This window comes from Desmodus rotundus, chromosome 7, assembly GCF_022682495.2.
Source record: "Desmodus rotundus isolate HL8 chromosome 7, HLdesRot8A.1, whole genome shotgun sequence".
Classification (NCBI taxonomy): Eukaryota; Metazoa; Chordata; class Mammalia; order Chiroptera; family Phyllostomidae; genus Desmodus; species Desmodus rotundus.
In genome coordinates, this window is record NC_071393.1 from 106,079,713 (window position 1) to 106,107,345 (window position 27,633).

The 27,633-nt window shown below is 36.1% G+C and overlaps 1 protein-coding gene across 3 annotated transcripts in view; it reads left to right on the top strand.

The window, feature by feature from the left end:
* Positions 1-27,633, top strand: part of MNAT1 (MNAT1 component of CDK activating kinase) — a 168,035-nt gene that overhangs the window by 25,833 nt on the left and 114,569 nt on the right. For all 3 annotated transcript variants that reach the window (XM_053928173.1, XM_045201450.2, XM_024567623.3), the window contains exons 2-4: positions 11,519-11,671; positions 13,315-13,388; positions 25,113-25,216. In XM_053928173.1, coding sequence (XP_053784148.1) covers positions 11,519-11,671; positions 13,315-13,388; positions 25,113-25,216 — 331 coding nt within the window. The remainder of the gene's footprint in view (positions 1-11,518; positions 11,672-13,314; positions 13,389-25,112; positions 25,217-27,633) is intronic.

Below are 27,633 nucleotides of genomic sequence, written 5' to 3' on the forward strand. Positions count from 1 at the left end.
GAATGTGAAGCAAAATATATTGATTTATAGTTATTTTTCCTGTCTATAAACTGGATTAAGTTAGGATGGGATGGATTCCCTGTTACAGAAGGTTATCCATATCCCAGAGTCTATGAATAGTCAAGTTCTGATAGACATTTAGGGTTACCAATCATTTGATACTCACTTGGCCCTTAAATCACAATACTAAAAATACATATGAGGTTTTAATTAAGGCAAGCATTTCAGAGTAATCTTAATGTAAGAACTCTTTGAACAGATTTGTGAGTGGAAACTATAATCTACCTTCCTTCAGTGTTTGGGAAAAGAAATACCTACTACTTTAAACTTTGAGATTATCTTTTCTCAGGTTTGCAAGTTATTTATTTTTTAATTGTTAGCACTGAGGTAGTAGCTTAAGCTGTCATAGCACTGTAAGTTTATTTTATGTTGACATTTAGTATTTCAAACAGTGGTAGTGAAACTTTATTTAGATTATATCTTCTTTCTTGGTATTTCTTATTAGGGTTATATTTTCCTTTTAAAGTTGTCATAGCTTCTTTCATTCAATAAATATTGAGTACTACTATGTGCCAAGCATATTCATAGTTATAGAATGATACTACTTTTTGCCTTGGTTATTAGGTTTCTTTGATTATCAAATATAACGCTAGTTAAAGGTTTTAAGTGTTGCTTTTCCTGTCTTAAATCTTTTTTTAAATTAATGTATTTATTTTTATTCAGTTACAATTGTCTGCATTTTCTCCCCTTCCCCTTGATTTTGTCCTTGTATCCTTTATAGTAGCTCCTATAGACCCCTCTCCCCACTATCTTGTTTTGTAAATAACAGTTTAGTTTAAATGTATTATTTAAGCATTTTTGTGTGTGATTTGACAATTTTTGGCATATATAAATTAATGTCCTGGCTCCTAATCATGGGCTCAAACTGTCTAGATTTGTGAGTTGATAAATTCTAATTCTGGTACTTTATATGTTTCAACATTTGTTTTTTTTTTTAATCAGATATTTGTATTTTCTTTTCCCCACATTTTATTGATTCTGTATTCCCTCCATTTTCTATTATGTAAATCATCTGCTCTTACCACGTGGTAAATTGCTGCTTCAATTTGAGTCAGTAACTGGAAGTTTATAGCATATCAACTAGACCATAATCTTCTCTTTTGTTAGAAATCTCATGCTTAATTCTCAGGAGGAAAAACCCTATAGAATTCTTGGATGTAATTACTATACTTTCTGGGCAAATCTCATCCTAATGAGAAAATTTTTAGTTCTTTAGTCCAAACCTTATAATGGACTGTAATTGTTTTCAAATAGATTATCAAGAGAGTGAATGTTGGAAAATATTTTGAGACTTTCTGTGGTAAAAGAATTTCACATTATGCCACTGTTTAAGGGGTTTTTCTGTGAGATTTATATATACTTCACCAAAGAAAAAAATTGTGACTACCACTTAGGTAGAAATTTTGACTTATCTATGGTATTGCATATAAGCAAAATACATAAAGAAAACTAAACATGTTTCTTTTAGCCTAATTTGCAGTTCAGTTTATCGGTTGCTTTATGAAGACAACTTATTCTCATGTATAGACTTTCTGAAGCCAAAAAGAACCTTTAGTACAAAGAATCATCTAGTATAACTTCTTGATTTTAGTAGATGATAGATTTTAAACATTTTTTTTGGTAAAGCTGTTGTGGCATTGAACTTTGCAAATTCAGTTTGATCCTCCCTCCCTTCCTTCCTTTTATAAATACAGCATTGTATTTATTTTTTCTTTTTTATTGTATTTTTTTCATTACCATTTAACCTTGTTATACCCCCTACGTTTGCAATCACCACACTGTTGTCCATGCCCATGAGTCCTTTTTCCTTTTTTTCTCAATCCCTCAGTTAAACTAAATGAGTGATGTTTAAAACAATCTAGAGTTAATTTACCCAGTTCTCATTGGTGCTAATGAAAAGTAAGAAAATTTCTTACTGAGGGTCAAAAGAGCACAGTTATTTTTATCATTCATCTTTAATTGTTAGTTTATAGATGAAATGGCCATTGCTGCATTGCTGATTAGTACTTTATTTTTTTGCGACTTGATAGCAACTGCTATAGCCTGTATCATTTTAAGTGAATGATTAAAGAGGAATGGCTTATTATTTTCCAACATGTACATATAGGATGTTAGTTTCTTAGAATTACAGACTTTATGTTGGAAGAGATCTCAGAGCATCTAGTCCATGTTCTTAGTTTATTTAGGTGAATAAACTAGGATACAAAGTGATTGAATGATCTAATCCCCCACGATTATAAGGCAGTTTGTGTGCTTGCCTCCATTGTGATTTAGTAAGGTTAGAGCCCTTAATGCTCTCTGACTTCAACTTTCACTAGGTTAAATTCCAGTTTATGAATGTGTTGTATTATCTGCTTTCCTGCTTAGTGTGAGTTATCAAGCAATGAAAACTCAGAATTTATGTGAGTGGCAATTGAGCACAATCACTCCTCTAACCCTATCATTATCTGTAATTTAGAATTACAGTGACCAGGAAGCAGTGTTAGTATAAGCATACTTTAATACATCCATATTAATCCACCCGGCAGAATATAACATTTTAACATACCTTTTAGATCCATAGTGGTGGAAAAAAAAGATTAAATTGCTTATTGTCAAAACAAAGAACTACTTTAGATATGGTCATTTAATAAGCTGTTTTGCTTCATGTAAACTAGTTTTGCCTAAGCCCTAGAGATAGTCACATGGACTTATCTTTCATTGACAATTGTTTACTGTCTGGGTTTATGTTTAATGCAGGTGCTGGTGTTAGTTTAAGATTCTTGACTTAATGCCCAACTTGGAAAATGATTGGTTTTGCTAGCTATGCACAGAACTGTCTTTTAAGGTTCCCTTTTTACTGCAGTTAAACCTGACAATTATTCTGTCTTTATAATGTTATGAAAGAATGGTTAGTGGTGTGATATATCTTGTGTATATTATGTAAACTACTAAATATATGTAAGATGAAGTTTATGTGTACATGGTAGTTACTGCAGTAATGTAAGTTTCAAAAATAGAAAATAAATATATTAGGTTTATACATTTAAATTGTACAATATTGTTGCAGCCCTCTTTTTCTGGAGGATTTGTTCGTTTTCAGTATGTTCTTCCTTTTTCCTTGTTTATGGCTTTATGCCTGCGATAACAGTGACAGATTGCTAAGGAAGCCTATCTAGTCTGTTTATCAAGGAGTGAAGCTAATTTAATTGTCTTTTGGCTTTGTATTACTTACTAGCTGTCAAATAGTCTAATAAATAGGTAAAGCTTATCACAAATGGTTATAAGTTAACGGGTTATTTGATTTTAGAACCCGTACTTTTAGCTGCTTTTGTGTTGAATTAGTGTGTGAAAAGGACATTAACTAAGATATTAGAGTTGAATTGAAGAATGTAGGGAAGATTTGAGACAGACTTAGGAAGTAAATTGGAAGGATTTACTGATTCTTTTGACTATGAAGGTAAGTTGGAGTAGTCTAAGATAATTCTTATATTTGGGATTTTGATGAGTAAAGAATGGAGTTTTGAAGTTTTGGTGAAATTCTTTCTGAAACAAGACAAGGAACTTTACAGGAAATAAACAAGCAAATAAATTAGCTAGTGGTAATAATAGCTGAAATGGTGGGTCTTGGAGTCTGAGTTGATTATGAAAGGTACCGTAACTAGGAGTGAGCTGTACCTAGGAGCAAAAGGAAATATGAAAGTGTTGGAGATCTGGATGTGATCAAGGAGGGCAGCATAGGTAATGGGGGATTGAAAGCTGGGATTTCAGAAGGTTGTGGCCACAGTTTAGAATATAACGAAAACAAGCTGATGCTGTGTCCAGTGTTGGAGAAGCTAGTGGCAAGAGAGCTAAACAACAGATAATAAATGTTTACAAGATTTAAAAAGTAGAGTATTCTTAAAATTAAGATTCATTAGAAAACAGAGGCATAACCACAATAGCTTATTGCTGATTGCTTCTATTTACAGTTAAATCGAATATAAGAATCTTCTTGCTAACCTAAGACATACTGTGTTGTGTTAAAACTTTTGAACTATATTTGTCATATAACTATGATTTTAGCAGGTGTTGAATGATAACCTTTAAGTGTAGAATCCTTTATCTTAAATCCTTAAATCTGCCTCTGTGCACTTTAAAACCTGTGATCTTAGAATATATAAAATATTTATTTATATATATATAATTTTTGAAATTTTAAATAGATATATATATATAAGGATAAATAAACCTTGACATGATTTTTAAAAAATGAATCTCTTAATTTTGCAATATTTGTTTTTGCTGATGCCCTAAGATGATGATGACTCAGTCAGTGTGAAAGGACTGCGTCTGCTAAATACAAACAGCTGCTCTGGCCCGTGTGGCTGAGTTGGTTGGAGTGTTATTTTGTGGACGGAACGGTTGCAGGTTTGATTTGCAGGTTTGATTTGCAGGTTTGATTTGCAGGTTTGATTCCCAGTCAGGGCATGTGCCTAGTTTGCCGGTTCCATCCTTGGTTGGGTGCGTGTGAAAAGGCAACCAACTGATGTTTCTCTCTCATATTGTTTCCCTCCTTCCCTCCCTCCCTCTTTAAAAGCAATGAGAAAATGTCCTCAGGTGAGGATAAAAAAAATTTAAAAATATATAAATAGAAACTATTCCGTCCCCCTGTTTTTAGGTACCAATCATGATTTTCAAAATCTTTTTGAGAGGTTTTCACATGTACGACAAATAATAAATCAACAAATAGTCAATAGCATTCATTATATGACTAAGGTTTCATTTTTGTGAGGTTTATTAATATAGTTTAATAGTTTAATTATTAAACACCAAATGTATTGTGGGTGCTTGTTAGAACTTCAAATATATGACAATTGAAATTTGAAACAATAAAAAAATGAGTGAATAAATGTTCTCTAAGAAATAGGAAATGTTAAAAAAAGTTAGAAATAGGAAATGTTTTCAGATAATATGGAGTAAGTGTGGGGAATTACAGTTCAATAATAAAAACTAATGTTTGTACCTAAATCAAATTTGAGAGTTTCTGCTTTAATAAGTAGTTAAGGTTTGGGTTCAGAGATCTGTTTCCCTTATAGTAAACATTTTTAATATAGGAACAGATCAGGGAAATAGTTTCCATATGCTTCTTGAGGTGTTAACAATGCACTTTTGGATTGGGAATGCAATATAAACCTGAACTACATTCTGAAAGGTGAGTGGAGGAGCATTTCAGTGTAATATGTACAAGAAACTCTTGTGCTTTGTGGATTTGTGACTTATGATTTTGTGAGTTTCTGGTACATGCAAATTACTCCCCCACAAACCTGGAGTCTAACACACCTTGTTCTGTCTGGCCAGCTTACAGCCTTAGTCTGGTCCAATATTTCTTTTACTATAGTTCATCCCTCTGGGATTTTTCTTGGAAACCCTTACTATGGGGAGAATTGAGGCCAGTTTTGGGGCCTAGTCTAAGGGACTTAAGATACATAAAACAAAGAGGATGGCTGGGGGATGGGAAAAAATAATCCAAGTGGTAGTTATATCTGCCAGAGCCTTTGGATTTTCTAATGATTTTAGAGACAAGAACAATTCAGTTTTTGAATTATAGCTAATTTGATTTCTGTTTGAGGTTGAGTATGTAGTAGTATTATTTTACTGATTTATTAAGAACTCCAGAATACATCCATTTAAAAAATAGAATGGTTGTCCATAATGGTATTTATAATTTTGAAGAGTTGCATGTTTAATAATTTATTCTTGGTTGACTTTTAAAAGTCTTGGTTGACCTTAATTTTGGGGGGGGGGTCTATGTAAATGACGTGTCCCACAGAAATATAAGAAAAATTCTAAGGGGTTTTAGAGTTATATCTCCGAACAGTATTTTTTATAACCTTTCTTTTAGGATAACAACAAAATCTTTCAAATAGAGGTAGGGCAAAAGGAGGATTAGAATAACCTAGGAATGTTTTTAAAAAATACTCCTCCTCCTATAGAAATGCTTACTGTGTCTTAGGCATAATACTGAATGTTCTTTATTCATTATCTCATTTAATCTTTATAATAACTTTAATTGGTAGGTACTGTTAATATCCTCTTTTTATGGATGTGGGAATTGAAGCTGAGAGACTTTAAGTAACTTGCCTAAGGTAACAAAACTAGTAAATGGCTCAGCCTGCATTCAGCATTGTCTAATTGATGACAAATCTCTGCTTCTAAATCACTGTGCTATAATTCATTTCCCACAAACCCTTTCTGTCTTTCTCCTCTGTATCAGACGGGGATGACGGCAAGGGCATGTGCATTTTCAAAAAGTTACCCTAGTCCCCAAGGTTATAATGTTGAGTTGATATTTCAAGTTATTTTTGCATAAAATGTGTAAAAAACATGTGTAGCTTAACAAATAATAACAGTAACTCAAACACCTGTACTTACCACCTATATTAATGGGATATTACTGATAACTCTGAAGCTTCTATCCTTTCTCTGTCATATTTCTTCCTTCTCCCATGGGCATGACTACTACCCTGAATTTCATGTTAGTCATTCTTTTTTTTCCTCTATAGATTTGCCACATCTTGCTGGATCTCTAAGCAGTTTAGTTTTGAGTTTTATGTGTATGTATTATATATGTGTTCTTTTTAGAAAGATATTTTAAGTGTACAGTTTAGTAGGGTTAAGTATATTTACATTGTTGTGCAAGAGATCTGTAGAGCTTTCTTGTCTTGCAGAACTGAAACTCTATACCCATCAACAGTCACTTCTACTCTCCTGACCCCCAGCCCCTTCACACACACCTTTCTATTTTCTGTTACTCTGATTTTGACTACTCTAGATACGTCATATAAGTGGACTCATACATACTTGTCCTTTAGTGAGTGGCTTATTTCACTTAGCATAATGTCCTCAAGATTCTGCCATTTTGTTGAATGTGGCAGGATTTCTTCCTTTTTTAAGGCTGGGTTCCATTGGGTGCAAACACCACATTTTGTTTCTCCATTCAACCATTGATGGACATTCAGGTTGTTTCCATATTTTAGCTATTGTGAATAATGTTACAGCGAACCTGGGAAGTGTGGATATCTTTTCAAAATCCTGGTATCAGTTCTTTTGGATGTATACCCAGAGTGTGATTGCTAGCTCATATGGTAAACAGGAACCTGCACACTGTTTTCCGTAGTGGCTTCACCATTTGACATTCCCACAAGCAGTGTACAAGAGTTCCAATTTATATGTGTTCTTTTTTGACTTTGCTCATTCAGTATTGTGTTTTTGACTTATAATTTTGAGATTCATTCATGTTGATGCATATAGTAGTAATTTGTTCATTTTTACTGCTATATAACATTTCACTGCCTGACAGTATTGCATTTTATTTATTCAGCCTACTGTTAATGGACATATGGGTTATTCCCACATTTATTTCTGCTATAGAAAATACTTCCATAACATTCTTGTACATGTCTCCTGGGACTCATGGGTTAGAGTAGAATTGTTTGGTAACAAGGCATGTGCATGTCTCCAAAGAGGCTGCACAGTCTACATTCCAATCAGCACTGTGAATATGTGGTTTTCTCCATCTTTGTCAATTTTTGGTATTGTCAGATTTTAAAATTTTTAAAAATGTTCACATGTCAAATGGTATTTTACTATGGTTGTATATTTCCTTGAATGTTCATCTTTTCATACTTCTTGGCAGTTTCTAGTTCCTCTTCTGTTAATGCCTCAATAACCTGAGAATCTGACCACTTTTCACTCTATCTTCACTGCTTTCATCTTGGTTTGAGTACCTTCATTTATAGTAATAACTCATGACTTAGTTTACTTGATTTGCCCATGCCCCTACAGTCTGCTTTCCACACAACAGCCAGAGGGATCCTTTTTTTACCTTTTTATTAAATTTATTGGGTGACACTGGTTAATAAAATTATATAGGTTTCAGATACACGATTCCACAATATCATCTGTACACTGCACCGTGTGTTCACCACGCCCAGTCAAATCTCCTGTCACCATTTATCTTCCCTATGCCCTCCTCCATCTCCCCCCATACCCTGTTCCCTCTGGCAGTCACCACACTGTTGTCTGTGTTCATGAGTTTTTCTTCTTTTTTTCTTTTTGGCTCAATCCCTCTACCCTTCCCACCTGGTTCTGCCAACCCACTGCTGTCAGCATGCTCTCTGAGTCTGTCTCTATTTTTTTTTTTAATCCTCACTAGAGGATATGTTTTTATGGATTTTAGTGAGAGATGAAGGGAGAGGGAGAGACAGAAAAGAGAGAGAGGGAGAGAGAAAGAGAAAGAAAGAACAAGAGTAAGAGAAAAAGATTGATGTGAGAGAGAAGCATCGATCTGTTGTCTCCCATATGCACCCCAAATGGGAATTGAACCCACAGCCTAGGTATGTGCCCTGATCAGGGATGGAACCTGCAACCTTTTGTTGTATAGGATGTTGCTCCAACCAACTGAGCCACTGTGCCAGGGGTTAGATATTTTAAGCTGTCAGGAGTTTAATACAGGCAATTGCAGACTTATAAACCTGCTTAGAAAGACTAGAGCAGTGAGGGAAAATAAACTGCCACATTCAGAAAGTCAGGAAGAGCAAGAATTGTAGACAAACTGCTGCTGCTGCTGTCAGTTGTTTTTGTCATTGAAGTTGGTGATTCACAGGAGGATGCCTACACGCTGTGAATGAAACCTCATATGTCATTTGCTTATGCCCACAGCATGCCTGTCTGTTGCTGCTGAAGGAGCGGTAATGTTTCTGCTGCCCTTTAGTTTTCCAGATCTTCTGCAGATGTTTATCAAGAGGTAGAATCAAAACTGGAGTCTTGCTGCCAGGGACTCTGGAAAATGTAGTTTCCAGATTTCCCAGAGTCCCTGGGAAAACAATGTACCATAGTTAACTATGAAAAGATAACAGGGTTACCAACTGTAGATTGGGTTTGGTAAAGAATGCATCTCTAAAGAGAAGATATCTCATGGATATGATGTTTTAAAAGTGGAGAGGTCAATTTCTAACAAGAATTTTGGCTGTTTTATGGCACAAGTAGAGGACAACCTTAGATAGGAATAGGGACTGAATTTTTCAATAAGAGTCTTTCTGAACAGATGACATTTGGTTTGAGACTTGACTTATGAGAGGAGACAGCCATAGGAAGATTGGGGAGAAGGGAGTTTCTGGCAGAGAAGATAAGTACAGTTGCCCTGAAACTTGATGACCTTGTCATGTTGGAAAGACAGGAAGAACACAGGGGTATGTGGATTGATAGCACATGTAGCTGGAGAGTTAGGTAGGGGTCAGGTCATTTAGTGTCTTCCAGGGTTTTGTAACACATTTGGATTGTATGCTATTTAATGTGAGACTCTATTGGGTCATGAACAAGGAAGTGAAATGAGCTAATTTCTAATTTAAAGAGATCATTCTGGCTGTTCTGTAAAGAACAAATTTGGGGGGAAGGAGGCGAGAGAGGGTTGAGGGCAATAGTGAAAGCAAGGAGAGCAGTTGGGAGGCTTTAGCAGTACTTCAGATAATAAGTGATAGTGGCTTATAACAGTGGAAATGGCCAGAAGTGGATGTATTTTAGCAAGTATTTTAGATGTGATGCCAATTGGTCTTGCTCTAAATTTGATGTGAGGAATTAGGAAGAGAGAGATCAAGGACCTTTAGATTTTTTGATTGAGCAACTTGGTGGGTGGTGGTGACATTTACTAAAATAGGAGTACTTGGGGGAGGAGCAAGTAGCACAGGATGAAGGGATGAAGAATTCTGTTTGGACTTGGTATGTTTGAGATAACCCTAGACATTTGAGTGGAACTGTTGGTTAGGTAGTTGAGTTGGAATCTGGAGCTCAGGAATGAGATCAAGTCTGTAGTCAAGTTCTGAGAACCATACTTAAAGCTATTTATACTAAATGCGATTAGTTATGGAGGGAGAAGAATGAATGCCCAGGACATAACTGTAGGCACTTCAACTTTCAGACGTCTTACAGAGGAGAAGGAACCAGCAAACGAAATGGAAAAAGAGTAGGCAAAAGATTATTGCCTGCCCTCATGAAGTTTACATCCTAGTGGAGGTTACAGAAAATCAACACATAAAGAAAGAATTTTCGGCAATGCTAAGAAAGGAGATTCTTGTGGCTCTAACCTATGTGGAGTTGGGCAAGATTACAACTGGATGACTACATACCAAAACATGTAAATATTTAGAAGTTATGAATCAGCCCTAGCTGGTATGGCTCAGTTGGTTGGAGTATCATCCCGTAAACCAAAAGGTCACAGCGGGTTTGATTACAGGTTAGGGCACATGCCTGGGTTGCGGGTTTGGTCTCTGGTTGGGGTATGTAGCAGAGGCAACTGATCGATGTTTCTCTCTCGCATTGATGTTTCTCTCCCTCTCTCTTTCCCTCCCTTCCCCTCTAAAATCAATAAGCATGTTATCAGGTGAGGATCAAAAACGAGTTATGAATCAAAGTACATTTCTGGCACAGCCTCAGTTTCCATTCTGCATCCTGAGTTCCCTGTTGCCTGCATTCTCAAGAACCAAGGCCTAAAGGAGCTGCTCTCTTCTCCAGCGAGCCTTTCCACTTGCTAGTCTGATTAATAGAGTGAAGCTGTCGGGGTAGGGCAGGGATGATTGGGCGGTACTTGGGGCTACCGGAAACAGCATGGGAACTGATCCTGTCAAATCCCCAGAAATCTGGTACAAAGAAGTCAATGTTTCCAGCTCCTTGCTTTCCAACTCAAGACTTCTAAGCTCTTCCCCATATCGAACTACTCAAGAGAGGATGCAGGTATTTGGGAAACCTGTGTAGGCAATCACTCTGGTGGATTTGAGGTAGCCAGTTTTGACTGGTTAAAGTTTTTATAAGTAACCACTCTTTCTAGGACTTCTTGGGCAGAGGCTGTGGTAATTTTCTCCTTTCTCTGCATGTTTGGGAGCCCTCTCAGTTTTTCACCCTCTGGCTTGGGGGGCCTCCTTCAATAAGCACTTCTCTCCTATAATGCCCATTTGCTTAATTGCTTACTGAACTTACAAAAAACTTTCTTACAAGGCTGAAAGGGAAGGAAAGTTGTGGTCTTAGTGACTGACTTAAGCAGTGCTCTCTAAGGTATAGGCCCCTGGCCAAGGCTTTTCTTGCCTAGGTCTAAGGTGATGCTGAACTGGGAATGGAGGTGACCATGGACCAGTCTTTTAGTTGCCTCTTTGACTTCTCCCTATCCTGCTCCCTCTGAATCCTCCTAGTCCCCAACTCTGTTTAATTTGGAAAACCAAATTGCTATCTCTTGGAATACCTATGTGTGAAAAGTAACCTCTGAATGAAAATGAACATTTTCCAAAAATTTTTGGTAAGACTTTAAGTAGCAATGACTAATTTCCCACCCCCAAAAGCCTGCCCAAACACACAAAAAGTCCCCAAAACATGAAAAGACAAACTATATACAGATTTGTTGCACACTTGAATACTAGCTTAAAAGTTATATCGTACTTTTCTCCGACAGGTGTGAAAGTTGTGTGGATTTACTCTTTGTGAGAGGAGCTGGGAACTGTCCTGAGTGTGGCACTCCTCTTAGGAAGAGCAACTTCAGGGTACAGCTCTTCGAAGATCCTGCTGTGGACAAGGAGGTTGAGATTCGGAAAAAAGTGCTAAAGATGTATGTATTACTATTGCTTGAATGGTTCTTTCCACAGAGGACTTAAATAATTATTTCCATAATTGATATCATTACTTGAGGATTGTAATGTGGACAGTTTGGCAAGTGAATAAATACGTATAAATTCATCTGTGTATTTGTTCAAAAAACATTTAAGTTCTTAGAGAACTCAGAAATATTAATTATCTAAACTTTGTTAGAAGAGAGTAAATCCTCTTGATTGATGGCTTCACAATTCATTTATTTGCTATTTTTGCATTAATTTAATTAAATATATACTGAGAACCTCCTATGTGCAAGCACTGCATTATACATATTAGGCACTAGGTATGAAATGAGTGAAACAGCTATGAACCTTGTCCTCAAAGGCTTTTGTAGTATGGTAGCATAGGATGGCATAGAGGTAGACAATATAAAACAGGCAAACAAAACTGTATGGGATTATAAATTGAGAAAAATGCTGTGAAGTTAGTGACTGTATGTTGGTGTGAGACAGGATGTCAGGTAGGGCCCAAGGAGGTAGTGTTTAAGTTGAGATTTGAAGGCTGTTAGAGAAAATCAGGTGTTAGCTATTATTTATTTTTATATATATCTCTAGGTATGTGTACATATGTATTCTTTTTAATTTATAATTTAGATTTTTACCCTGTGTTAATAGATTTGGGTGTCATTTTATTTGTCTTCTTGCTGTAAGAAGAAGACAAATAAAATGTCTTCAGCTTATTGTTTTTGAAATTTGAAGAATTAATATCTATATTTAATTTATTTTTGTTTTATTTATTTATTTATTTTGGTGGTTGCATTTCAACCTTGGTCACTAATGTTTGAGCAGCATCTTTCCAGGTGTCTAACCAGTGTTACTTTGGTTCCCCAGCTACTCTTTTATTATCTGGATTACTTCTAGGAGGGAGTCTCTCTTAGATTCTTGTCTTTTATTGTTAAAGGCTATGATTTTCTAATTCTTCACAGGTATGTTACAGTGTTTACAGATTTTCCTGATGTTGCATTCCTTAGACTGTCATGAAAAACAGGAATGCAGTTTTTGAATTCATTTTTAGCTTTCTGGGAATTAATGCATCTATAAGAAAAGTAAACAATATCATGATAGGCATGGTTTAAGCCCATTTTCCATTGCTTCAGGGTCCTAGTTTCTTTTTCTTTCTCATGAGTCTTAGAAGGATTTTTTATTGTACCACTCTCTCCTGATTCTGCTGCTTCTCTGTAGCCATATCAATTTAAGAACAGCATTTTAAAAAAGATTTCTTATATTTACTTTTACAGAGATGGGAAAGGAGGGGGACAGAGAGGGAGAGAAACATCGATGTGTGAAACATCAATCAGTTGCCTCTTGTGTGTCTCCAATTGGGGTCCTGGCCCACAACTCAGGCATGCGTCCTGCCTGGGAATCAAACTGGAGATCTTTCAGTTTGTGGGAGGACGCCCAACCTCCTGAGCCACATCAGTCAGGGCAAGAACAACATTCTTGGTCTTAGGTACAAACCTGGTGTCAAGAAAACAGTATTTTACATAGTAAGCAATCCTTTTCTATGTATCATGTATGAATTAAGTAAGAATAAACAAAGTAGTTGGATAATATTGAAAGCAAGTGATATGTGATATGTTAATTTTTTCTTCTCTTAAAGATATAATAAAAGAGAAGAAGACTTTCCTAGTCTAAGAGAATATAATGATTTCCTGGAAGAAGTGGAAGAAATTGGTAAGTTTTTAATGCTTATACTTTTGGTGTTCTAATGTGTACTTCTATCTTTTAGATGCCTAGGAGAACATTTCAAAACTTGAACGAATTTTGTTGTGATAGCTGATGTTACCATCATTACTTTCTGTTGTACTTACTCATGTTTGTTATATTGAAGGCATACTTAAGTAAAGGACATACTTAAGCAATAAACATTTCGTCTTAGGAAAAAATATGAGGAATACCACTGTATTGCTGGGAAAGGAGGCTGTACCTGTGTATATATCATCTGTTTGTTGATGATGTATTAGAGTCAACACAGGAAAGAATACTCAGATTTTTTAAAAACAGAATTTCTATTACCTATATCCATGATGACTAAAGGTATATGTTGTTTATCATCATTTATGCTTCTGCGCATGCAGTAGTTTCAAAATACTTTGAAGCAGTTTACTGTTGAAGTGGCATTCTGTTATTTAGTGTTATTCTAGAATCAGGATAGAGTAACCTTAGTGCCTTTTTTTCATGCTGTGGTTTGTTAAGAGGATGTTTTCATCAAAAGAAAGTATTGTTTCATTTTCTTATGTAGGATTTCAGAGATGTTAAAAACTCTGAAAGTTGTTATATATCAATTAAAAATATCAATGTTTTTTTAAAAGATTTTATTTATTTATTTTTAGACAGAGGGGAAGGGAGGGAGAAAAAGAGGGAGAGAAACATCAATATGTGGTTGCCTCTCATGCATCCCCCACTGGGGACCCAGCCCACAAGCCAGGCATGTGCCCTGACTGGGAATCAAACCAGCGACCCTTTGGTTCACAGGCCAGCACTCAGTACACTGAGCCTCACCAGCCAGGGATTAATGTTATTTTTAAAGTTGCCATTATTATTACTCAATACAGGCTTAGAAATGTTAAAAAACAATCATAGACCATAAAAATTAGAAGGAGAGTAAGAGAATCAAACAATCATCTTGTTTCAAGCTATACCCACATTCTTATTTATTTATTTATTTTAAAGATTTTATTTACATTTAGAGAGAGGGGAAGGGAGGGAGAAAGAGGGAGAGAAACATCGATGTGCGAGAGATACGTCAGTGTGTGATAGATACATTGATTGGTTGCTTCTCGAATGCCCCCAACTTGGGACCTGGCCCACAACCCAGGTACATGCCCTGACTGAGAATCAAACCAGCAACCTTTCCATTTGCAGGCCAGCACTCAGTCCACTGAGCCATACCAGCCAGGGCCTCACATTTTTATTTAAAATATGATTATAATAAAATTGATTATTCTTGACATGGTTTATATATGGTAAATTTTTAGAAAATTTAAAAATTGAGGAGTGGAGTATTCTAATTCCTTTAACTTTTTTTTTTACTAACTCTGAGAAACCCAGAAAATTTTTTGTTTCAACTGTTACTGAAACTTTTCTAAGATATCTAAGTTTGTTTGTTGTGTCATAGCATATTTGCTATGTAGAGAACATAATTTGGACTTTTTCTGGGATCTGTTAGTACTTTGGACCCATTGCTTTTTCATTGTAATTGTTCACTGCACTTTGAATGTAATGTTAGCAACTATGAATGTCTATGGATTTTAGCTGAAAAGGTGGTGGAATTGGGAAAACCAAGGCAAAGTAGAAAAGTTAAGTTATAGACTGAAAAGATAAATCAAAAAGGAATCTGCAGGTACGCAGATATATAGAAATCTGGCTATATACATAGGTACTAAGTATAGGACAAAAAGTCTGGTCAGGCAGTAAAGAGAAAGGAAATCATAGATGTCACAGGGCAAGTTGAATACATGGTCACAAGTCCAACCAGGCAGGCAGGATGATAACTAAGAGACACTGATGGATAAAGAAGGTGGGGAAGAAGGGGTCTTAGTCTGGAACAAGATTCTTGTTGAGTCATGATTTAAAAATATGTGTATATTTTTGCTATGAGATGAATTAGTTTGAAGATATGAGCAGTCTGGGGCCCATAGGTAAAATGAAGTTCGTGTCCAGAAGTGACAGCTAGGACTGACAGGTAAGAGCAGATCTGGATATTAGGCCTGTACAATATGTAATCCTTTACCAGGAAAGGAAACTGTGGCTCAGAGCATTTCATTTGAAAGTGATTTTATGAAGGACTGTTCTTAGTTGCAGTATGTTGAAGCTTTCTTAATTAACCTCCACTCAGTTGACTCATTGGGGTAACTGACATTTCCCAGTTTTTCTGTAAAATGTTATTTACTGTTGCCCAAAGCATAATGAATACACGATGAATTCTCTCCATTAGAAGATGTCCCCCAGCACACCTCTGCACTTCTTTCACCAGTTCAGTTATACACCCAGAGTTGTAGGCATGGGTAACCAAATCTGATGCTAGTGGTACTTGTTACTGTAATTATGTAATTTAGTTAGGTAGTTTATAAGGTTGGGAAAAATTGCGAAACTCCATGAGGATTCTGCTTCTCAAATTCTTGGTTCACTTTTAGAAAGACAAATTTAACAGTATAGATGACAGGTATGATTTATATATGATACTCCAATTAAAGACTAGATCTTGGCTTATGTAATTAAGTTAGAAAATGACTGTACCCTTAGTATGTGTGTTTTCAGTTAAAGTACTCAGCAGTATGTATGTTTCCTTCCTTTAACAGATTTTTAAAATAATTAACTACTAATTCCGATTATGTTGGGTAAAGAGCAGTTCTATTGTATTTGAAGATATTGATGAAGCTTGAGACCTAGTCTCACGGACTTAGAGTTTATTTTCTGAACTTCAGCTCAGTTTAGCAAATAATCAATCTGTGTGAACTGCATCACTTGCTGGGGACATAAGATTTTGCTTTCAATAAGTTTGGACTCTAAAGGGGGAGATAATTATGTAAACTAATGACTAATTTAATATGAAGTATAGGCATTTATTTATAAAATGTTATGGAGTATAGATAACAAAACAGTTCAGCATTTAGGAAATACAGTTATAGCTTGGTGAAATTCAGAGAAAAGGTCACATTTGGGTTTGATCTTAAAAGATGAATAGGAGTTTACCAGGTAGAAAGAGGATGGAAGAACCTTTGTAGCAAAAGACAAAGTCACAGAGATACAAGGGTGTTGCACATATTGGAGAATAAGCATGTAATCTGTTACAGGTAGACAGAAGTGGGGAATGACCAGAAATGTGGCTTGAAAAACAGACTAGGCTGTCAGGGTAAGAATTTATTCTATGATCAAGTGAGCCAGTGGGACAGTGTGGTAGAGATGTGGAATAATGACAGGAGATACTCAAGGCTGGGAGACCACTTTTAAGAAACCATGACAGTAATTTGGATGAGAAATAGTATGAGCTTGGCATAGGTAGCAGGGGTGATAGATAAAGGTGATGTTTTAGAGAGTGAATATTCAAGTGACTATTTTGATGTAGGAAAGAGCAGGCAAGGATAAATTAAAGTAATCTGACCTTGAGCAGTTGCATGGTATTCATCAGGAAAATAAAAGCTGGAGAACAGGCAGTATTTTCTGTTGTTTTGTTTTGTTGGGTGGAAAGTATAGAAATGAGGGAAATAGTAGCTGTTGCCTTTTTAAGTTTGTTAGGATGTGCTTCTACCACTTAGTTGTGTGCCATTGTGCTGATTGTGGTGGCATAAACTTCCTTTAAAAATCTTGTTTCAATAGTTATTTACTTTGTGTTTTATTCATGCTTTCAAAGATGGTTAGATGGTTGTTATTTCTGTATTGGTTATCTCTGTGTTAATCAAAAGTATAAAATGTTAATTAAAAATTATTTCACTGAATTTATTGGTGTGACATTGGTTAATAAAATTATATAGGTTTCAAGTGTACAATTCTATACTACCTTATCTCTATATTGTATTGTGTGTTCACAGTCAGTCAAGTGTCCCCTTTTGTCACCATTTATTCCCCCTTTACCTTTTTATACCTCCCCACCCCCCTCTGGTAATCACCATACTTAAAATGTTAATTTAATAAGAGCTCGACTGAGCTGTACTCATATTATCTCATATAATAATTTTTACAACTCTAAGGGAGGCAGACATTTTTATCCCTATTTTACATATGGAGACGAGGCAGAGACTGAAGTATTGTGCCTGAGATCACATTGCTAGTAAATAATGGTACCAGATTTTGAACATAGGTTTTTCTGACTCTCAGAGCCCATGAAAGTGCTTATTAGTGTTCGCGAGTAGTTAACAGCCTGAGTCTAGAATATGAGGTGCTGATTGGTGGAAATGTGGGAGATAAGAGAAAAAAAAGTAGGTTGTGGCCATATTTTGAAGGATCTTAAGTTTGAAATTGATCTTACAGGTAGAAGGGTCCCTTTGAAGATGGTTAGGCCTAGAGTGAGGATTAGAGTTGTTATTTTGACTAAGGAATGAGCGTTTGAGGATTTATAAATTGGGGGCTGGTCATTTTGTTATATAAATTTCATGATGAATCCTTTGAACATCACAAATGTAAAAATAGAAAAATTTTGGAATTTGAATAATGGTATAGAAATTACAATATAAAGGACACACATGAAGATGATCTTTCTTGTAGCATTAACAATAGGCTCTTTTCTGTGGTTATGACAATCTAAACATAAAAATTCTTGTTCTTTGGCCCCAGGGATCATCTCAAAGGTTTGTTCTTAGTTTCATAATAAACAGATTATTCTTTTGGTTCAGGGTATTGCTTATTTTAAAAGGGTGAGAAAGTCCTGAGGGCTTTAATTATAAATTCTGGATGTCAAAAAGACTTTAAAATTGTACTTAACATTAAATCTTTCAGAAAACACAATAGGTTTTTTGTTGGCTTTTAATACTCGACCAAAGACAGGTCAACATCTGAGCTACACCAGTAGCCAGATAAAGGGCAAAATGATTGCATAGAAAATTATCTTCTATTTTGTTTTCTTCAAGGCTATTATATCACAACCTGATTCATTGTGGCATGAATGAGAGACTTGCTTCATCTGAAAAGTTTTTAAAATAGTAATTCACTTTTTGTTTTTCTTCTTTTTAAAGGTAGAGATTTGTATTATTTATGATTATGATTCACATCTGTTATTGCTATTACCTTTGCTTTCTAAATTAAAAATGAAATAAACAGCCCTGGCTGGTGTGGCTCAGTGGATTGAGCGCCAATCTGCTAACCAAAGGGTCACTGGTTCAATTCCCAGTCACAGCACATGACTGGGTTGCGGGCCAGGTCCCCAGTTGGGGTCACATGAGAGGCAACCACACTTTGATTTTTCTCTCCCTCCCTTCCCCTCTGTCTAAAACTAAATAAAAGAAAATCTTTAAAAAAATGAAATAAACAAATAAATTATTTTGATTTTTTTGGAATTTATCAAAGTTTTTAATAAGCATAAAAGAAAGAAATTATGTACAAACAGATTTCACTTAGAATTTAACTTTACCTATTTCTGGGTTCTATTTAAATATTTTATTTTTATTTATTTTTAGAGAGGGGGCAAGGGAGGGAGAAAGAAAGGAAGAGAAACATCAATGTGCAAGAGAACCATCAATTGGCTGCCTCTTGCATACCCCGAGCCGGGGACCTGGTCTGCAACCCAAGCCTGTGCCCTGACTAGGAATTGAACTGGTGAACCTTGGGTCTGTGGGACGATGCCCAACCCACTGAGCCACACCAGCCAGAGCATTTCTAGGTTCTATTTAATGGAACGTTTAAATCAGCAGTACCCTGTCTTAGCTTGCTGATAAACTGATATTTTTTTCTTGAATTGCTGTAAACATTCTGTTGAGTTCAACATAAGATATCAAGTTGATTACTTTACTTGTCAGTAGGTTCATACCATAAGGAACTAAGATTATTTCTATAATTTTACATCTTATTTTTCCATCTGTATCATTCAATTCTGTAATTATAAAGGTCATTTCAGTTAAATTTGTAATTATAAAGAGAATTATAAATGTTAGCATTGGTTTATTTCTTTATTTTTCCTCTTGTGATAATTCAACCGATATTTCTTAAACAGATGGGAAATAGATGGGAAGGCCCCCAACCCCTTTTTAATAGACTTTATTTTTTAGAGCAGTTTCAGATTCACAGCACAATTAATGAAAAAGTAGAGTTCCCATATCCTAGACTGCACGGACTCCTTTGCTGTAAACATCCCCCACCAGAGTGGTAAGTTTGTTGTAATTGATGAACTCGCAGGGATATTGTCCAAAGTCCATAGTTCACATTAGGGTTTGCCCTTGGTGCTGTACATTTTATGGGCTTGGACAAATGTATAATATCATGTATTCACCATTATATTGGATTGGCCAGAAAGTTTGTATGTTTTTTTTCCATAAAATAAAAGACACATTTTTCATTTTCACCAATAACTTTATTAATTTGGATATTTTGAGTATGTTGGCTATCTCCTCTGTGGTATAACGTTGATTATTCTCAATTAATGTCTCAATTTGATCGCTGTCAACTTCAACTGGTCTGCCCAAATGTGGAGCATTGTCCAGAGAGAAATCTCCAGTGTGAAACTTCACAAACCACTTTTGACATGTTTGATCAGTCACAGCACCTTCTCCATACACCGCACAAATCTTTTTTTTGTGTTTCAGTTGCATTTTTACCTTTCTTGAAATAATAAAGCATGATATGCTGAAAACGTTGCACATTTTCTTCCATCTTCAATATTACAATGGCTACACAAAAATTCACCAGTTTTGATAAGTTTTTTTTAATGCATGCTGATATGACAGCTGTCACAATACAGTCTAACAAAATTGTTTTGAATGAAGTTCAAGACAACTAAGCAGTACTAGAGCCATCTTATGGAAAAAACCAAATGAACTTTTGGCCAACTTAATAGTATCATACATAATAGCTCCACTGCCCCCAAAATTCTGTTTTCTGCCTATTGTCCCTCCCGTCCTCCTTCTGCCCAACTCCTGGCAATCACTGATTGTTGTACTTTTTCTGTAGTTTTGCTTTGTCCAGAGTGTCATATATTTGGAGTCATACAGTATGTAGCTTTCTCAAGTTGACTTCTTTTGCTTAGTAATGTGTATTTACAGTTACTTCATTTCTTCATGGTTTGATAGCTCATTTCTTTCTAGTGCTGAATAGTATTCCCTTGTCTGTATGTACCACAGATTATTTATCCATGGAAATGTGTCCTTCACCTATGGAAGGACAGCTTGGTTGCTTCCATATTTTGGCAATTATGAATAAAGCTGCTGTAAATATTTGTGTGCAGATTTTTGTATAGACATAGATTTTAACAACATTGGTTGGACTTGCCAGATTGTATGGCAAGAGTATGTATAGTTTTGTAAGACAAACTGTCAAACTGTGTTTGCAAAATGGCCGTGCCATTTTGCATTCTCACTGCAATGAATGAAGATTCCCATTGCTCAGCATCCTTTTCAGTATTTGGTGTTGTCAGTATTTTGGATTTTGGTTATTCTAATGGGTGTGGATTGGAAGTTTGGGGTTTTTTTTTGAATATTTTATTTATTTATTTTTAGAGCGAGGGGAAAAGAGAAAAAGAGAGGGATGGGAACATTGATGTGTGAGGGAAATGTCGATCTTCTTCCTGCATGCTCCCAACTGGGGATCTGGCTCGCACCCCAGTAGTATGATGACTAGGAATCAAACCAGTGACCCTTTGGTTTGTGGGACCATGCCCAGCCCACTGAGCCACATCAGTCAGGGCTGGAAGTTTTTAATTTAAGTGCTGGAAGTGATAAAGATGAATCAGACCTAGAATCTGCCCTCAAGCCACACTCTAGTAGGTGAAATAGATGTATACATTAAAAATAATTACAAAGAAAGTGGGTAAGTGCTACCATAATGGTATAGATAATGTTAGATAATGTATTGCAAGCATTTGGGGATGGAGAGATTGTACCTGCAAAGTGAATTATAAGAAAGATCTGGGGATTATATTGGGTATAGGAAGTCAAGTCAGATATGGATATCTATACTTGTTCTGAGATGAGGTTGGGGCTAAGATGGGCTGTCTGGGATCACTTTGATCATGGGTATGGAAGTAGGAAAGTGTCATACAGGAATAACTGAACTGGACTAGCAGTGGGTGTTAGGCATTGAGAGAAGCAATAGAACTAGTATTGTAGGTGAGGTTCAGGCTTTGGAATCAGATAGCCTGGGTTAAAATCCTGATTCCAACATTTACTTAGCTATATATCTTGGACGTAGTTAATATCTCTAAATCTTATCTGTGAAGTGTACCGATATCATCATAAAGTTGTTAGGAGGATTAAGTGAAGTCAAATGCTGGATATAGTACTTGTCATATGTATTTCATAAATGTTTGATTGATACATACACACACACTATAGAGGTCACATAAGCATACAAATGAGGGAAAGCTGCTCTGGTTGGAATTGGCTTGGTCTCTTCCATTTGCTTCTTGAAGAGACTCTGAGGTATCTGCAGAACTGACAAAGCAGAGAGGGAAAAGGAATGTGGAATGTGACATAAGTTTGGAGTTTTTTTTTTTCAAGGCATTATGGATGCAGAAGCAATGAGTGAACTTAGTGACTTGTAACTTAATGACATAATCAGAACTTTGTTTTAGAAGGTTAGTTGGTAGCTGATTCCATTAAAAGGGAGGACAGTTTATTTCTTTAATAAATATTTTTCAATAATAGTGCAGTGTTAAATATTATTTAATGAATGACTTAAGGATACCTTTGCTTTTTGCTATTATCACTTCATCATAGAGTGTTTTGTATTATTACTTTAATTTTATGTGTGTAGGTAGGGGTGATCTAATAAGAATGTTTGTCTTTGAAAACAAGATGTTCTTTTGTATGCTCACAACACCATAGTGTTGGGAATCTAATAGATAATCATTAAATTTTTTCCCTTTCCTTTTTTCCCTTATGTCTGGGTGATACAGAGATTGTAAAAAATAGGATTTTTGCATGCAAGATGAAGTACAAAGTAAAGAATGCTGTGTACGTGTGTATAATCATGTAAAGTAGAAAGATTTTTGTATGAGTTGTAAATAATGTTTTCGACATTTATGAGAGAAGGAGGTTATTTCTTGTTGGGAGATCAGGGAGACCTCATGGAAAAGTATTTGGGCAGACACTTAAAGATTGGGTATATTTTCAGTAGTAAGGAAAGGGGGGTCAGGCATTCTAGGCCGAACCGTGTGATCAAAGGAATTGGAACAGGAAGTGTGGGGACTTTGGAGAACGAAGAGCTGACTAGTTTCAAGAGAGGTCTTTATTAAGGGGAGATGAAAGTAGTTATAGCCAGGTTGTTAGTTTAGATTATAGCCAGTGGTTGCACCCAGAAGGGTTCTGAATTCTAAAAGTGGTTTTTTCCTGGTAAAAGAGATGACAGAGGGAGTGTAGTGATGGTAGAGGTGGAAGGTGATATGAGTGTGATTCAGAAATACTAGTCTGGCAGCATTGTATATTATGGATGGGGCTAGTGTATAGGGTAAGATGAAAAGATCCTGGAGAAAGGAAGTTAAGTCAGAGATTATTATAAATTTTTCAGGGAGAAGAAAATAGATCCCGGCTTGGTGCATTGTCAGAGTACCTTGAGAATGGGGCAGTTTTAAAGAGATTTTGGTGGTAGAATCTGCAGGATTTGGCAGCTGGTGCTTGCAGAGTGCAAAGGAGAATGGGTTAGGTGAATGAAGTGTTAAATCTTGGTGTTTTAGCTTGACAGTCCTATTGTTGACAGATAAATAATTAAGTGGATAAAACAACTATGGTACATTTACACAATGAAATATTACTTGGTTGTAAAAAGAAGAAAGTTTTATCCTTTGCAACACTATGGATGGACCTGGAGAACATTATATGCTAAGTGAAATAAGCCAGTCAGGAAAGAAAATCACCACATGATTTCACTCATATGTGAAATCTAATGAACAAATTGAACTGACAAGCAAAATAGAGACAGACTCATAAATAGGGAGCAGGAGGACAGCTAATGGGGGAGAGAAGGGGATGGGGGTGGAAGGATTGAGCAAAAAGGAAAAAGGACTCATGGACATGGATGACAGTGTGATGACTGTTGGGGGAGGGGGCTAAATGGTAAAGGGAAAAAAAAAAAAAAGAATTAAGTGGTTGTACATGTTGATGGTGGTGGAGGTTGTGAAAGATTATTGGATTTGGTGCCTCAGTGGATGGCCTGATAAGTACAAGAAGTAAGTTGTGAGTGGTTGGGAGAGATAGTGGAATTAGACTACATTAACTAATGGATCACAATTGCCTTTATGAAGGCCATTGCTAGTTTAGAGCCGCCTTCTCTGTTTTGTGTTGGGGCCAGAATGTACTTTATGGAGAATACCCTACATTGCATCCTAGCCAGATTCCCTGGTTTACTGCAGTTACTACTTTCTTTTCTACGTTGTAGAGAAAAAGCTAGAGAAAAAGCTAGAGGGCTATTGTTTCTTATTTTCTCTGTGCCTCCCAGAGTTTTTAAATTGCATATAATAGAACTGAGAATTGCTTTTATTTTCCTACATAGCTAAATGAAACTGAATTTTTGATGTTCTGAAGTAAGTTGGCCTTTTGAAGAGATAAAAAATGGATGAGATTGGTCTTTTGGGTATGTTTGATGGCCTTACTCAACAAAATGGGTAGCCCCATTTTGGGCCTCCAATATTACTTTTCAAATCTTACAAGACTCTAATCCAAAAGTCTAAAAACTATTTTAGATGGTTGTTAGTTAAAAGAAGGAGTGGGGTGGGGAAGGAATTTGTAGGAACAGGTAATAGAGCAGTTATGTAGGGCAGATCAAACCTTTTTATAGGATAAACAGCAGGAAGCAGTGGTAAGTAACTGGAAAAGGGGTAGAAGAGCTAGTAATGGGTGGAGAAAGATTTCAGAGGAAGCCGAGGGAAGTCTGAATTGAATTATGGAACAGGATAGTCTTAATGATTTGGATCCTTCTTTAGAAAGGCTGATGCTAAAACACTGTAAGTGGTGGGGCAGTACTTTATAGTGTGAATTTATATATACCAAAGAGTTTTTTTCTTGTTCAGAGTACTATAGCAACTTCCTGATTTATGTATGTAAACTTAGGAGGGAGTAAAGGCATTTATAATTCAAGTTATTTTGGGTTGGAATTATTGAAAGGCAGGTCTAATTCACTGAAAATTTATTAGCTGTCGTAACATGCCTCAGCAGCTTCTCTTGCAACATTATTTTGGTCTTAAATTTTGGTGGTAATTTGTCCTTTACCTTTCTGTTAAGTGTTAGCTCTTGTGTCTTTCATATTTTTCCAGATCTAGACTAGGTGGGAAATAATTCAAGCTGTGAATAGCCATGTTGGAGACCATTCGAATATCAATAAAACCTGTTGTTTCAAAATATAAATTATATATTTTTTCCTTTTGGATATTTTTTTCCTTTTGGATATTTTTTTGTTTCTGGAGCACAGATTCTTTTGAAGATTGATTCTGACCAGTGTAGTAGATCCCATACTTACTTTTTTAATTTAAATTTTAAGCTTTCTTTTTGTATGCTTTTAAAATTAGAGTAAAGACTATAAAAATCAAATTTAATGTGATTATGGCACACACGTATTTTGTGATAGTCTGACAGTTCCCTTATATTTGGCTCAGAAAACATAATTGTTGAACTAGAGCTAGTCTCTAAAATAGGTAGTAGGTAAAAGGACACAAGTAGAGCTGTAAGGAATTAAGAAGTCATTAAGATGACTATTTGGTTTTTGCCTACTTAAGATTTTATTAAAACTATATTTCATGTCATTGTTTCCTTTCTGATGTAGTTTTCAACTTGACCAACAATGTGGATTTGGACAACACCAAAAAGAAAATGGAGATATACCAAAAGGAAAACAAAGATGTCATTCAGAAAAATAAATTAAAGCTGGTTAGTTGCTAAATATTTTCTTCTTTTGTTTTAGAAATGAATGCTTCTACATGATTTCTTACCTGGGTTATTAAAATATTTTTCTAACTAGTTTTCCTGTCTTCACTCTTGAACCCTGTTGATTTGTATCTGCTTCTAGTCATCTTTCTAAACTCAGTTTAAATTTCCTTAATTCTTCCCAGTTGCCTTAGTGTGGCACAGATTCCCTTAGTATGCATGGTGTGATAGACTTTCCATGTCTTTGCTCTCTGCTTACCTGTCCTGCTGTATCAAGAGCTTTTTCCCATCCCCACACTTCATGACTTGGCCACAGCAAGCAATCCATGTTGATTCATGTCTTTGCACCTTTGTTTTTTGTGTCTAAATGGCCATTCCAGTCTCCAGTGGGGGTAAATACCTGCTCTTTCAGTCTTAGCTCATCCTACCTATATTAGTTTCCTAGGGCTGCACTAACAAATTATCACAAACTAGGTGGCTTATAGCAACAGGAATTTATTCTCTCATGGTTGTAGAGTCTATAAGTTAAGGAAACCTTTGTCCAGGTTATGTTCTCTCTGAAACCTCTAGTGAAGCTTCCTTTTTTGTTTGTTTGTTTTTTGTTTTTGCTTCTTCTAGCTTCTGGTGTTCGCCAGCAACCTTTGACACTCCTCTGATCTCTGCCTTAGTCTTCACATGGCCTTCTCCCCGTGTGTCTGTCCAGATTTCCAATGGACCTGGATTCGCTTGCATATGCAAAGACCCTATTTCCAAATAAGATTACATTGGCAGGTACCAGGGGTTAAAACTTCAATGTAAGGAAACCTAGTGTACTGTTGGTTGGAATGGAGATTGCTGCAACCACTATGGAAAGCAGTGTGGAAGTCTAATTGTTCCTCAAACAATTAAAAATGAAATTGCCTTATGACCCCAGCAATTCCCAGCAATTCTGGGAATATATCCAAAGAAACTCAAAATACTAATTTGAAAGAATACTCATATATGCATCCCTGTGTTTATTGAAGCATTATTTACAATAGCCAAGGTATGGGAGCAACCCAAGTGCCCATCAGTATATGAGTGGATAAAAAAGCTGTTGTACATACACATAGTGAAATACTACTTGGCCAGAAAAAAGAATAAAATTTTACCTTTGTGACAGCATGGATGGACCTTGAGGATATTATGCTAAGTGAAATGAGTCATTCAGAAAGACAAATACCATATGGTTTCACTTACAAGTAGAATCTAAAAAAACAAATAAACAAATAAATGAAAAATGATGATTTTGGTGGTAGGAATTGTCAGGGGAATTTCTGAGCTTTATGCCTAGAAAAAAATTATGATGGTGAACCTCAAAGTGGTTGAAATGTGGTGCAGGGGAGCTCTTAAATATGGATTCTTCTCTTCTCAGTTTTCCTAGGCCTCTCTGAACTCTCTGATCCGTGCAGGAAGGTGACCCTGGGGTGCTTCTGGAATTTCCAATAAACTACTGCACTCATTCTTGTTCTAATCACTCACAGCATCATTTCTAATTTACTCCTTGAGGTGCTTTCACAGTCTATTCTTCTGACTTTTTTGATCTGTCAGAAGCCTTCAGGACTCTAAAAGGCCATTTGCAAAGCCAGGGAGGAAGGTGTACAAATGGTCCACAGAGAGGTCAGATGCCTTTTAGAAGAAGCCCCACAAGTAGAAAATTGCAGCTGGTCTTTTGAAACCTTTGTCCAGGCAGAACTTGATGACTAAGAGTGAGATATTTGAAGAGATGGTTTGATTTCCCACTCTGAAGCACTCTGGAAAAAAAAAAAAAGACTTCAACAGATATTTTGTGGGGACACTTCCAGCCCACAACACTCTGTGTGAAGTCTTTTCTGACTCTGCTTGTCTTCCATCATCTCAAAAAGAATTTACCTCCCTATCAATTCTGTTCCCGTTGTACCCTGTGTATACTTCTATAACACTTGTCATACTTAGTTGCTCACGTGCCACTGCTTTATTATGAAGCTCATCTTTTTCTGTTCGGTGGGCCTCCAAACCAGGTAGTTCACTTTTCCAGCCCTACTACCTCAGCCTTTAACCCTAACTTTTTACATTCATTCCTATTAATCCTACTAGATCACATTTGAATTCTCCACTAGAGGAGTACTAGAGGAGAAGTTTGTAAAATTATAGAGAGAGATGCTAATAGAACTTAGAGACACACTTAATTTAAGGGGAATGACAGCGTGGGGAGAAGGATTAAATAAGGATAACTTTGTGGTTTCAGCTTGAGTTGACTGAGATATAGGTGTGCATTTAGCAGAATAAGAAATATAGAGGGTGATCAGCTTTGGGAGACCAGGTGCTAAACTTAATTTTGGATATACTGAGTTTGAATTATAAGTGAAACATCTTTTTCCATGAGCACTTTGTATTTTAGGGGGGAGTTTATCTTCTGTATG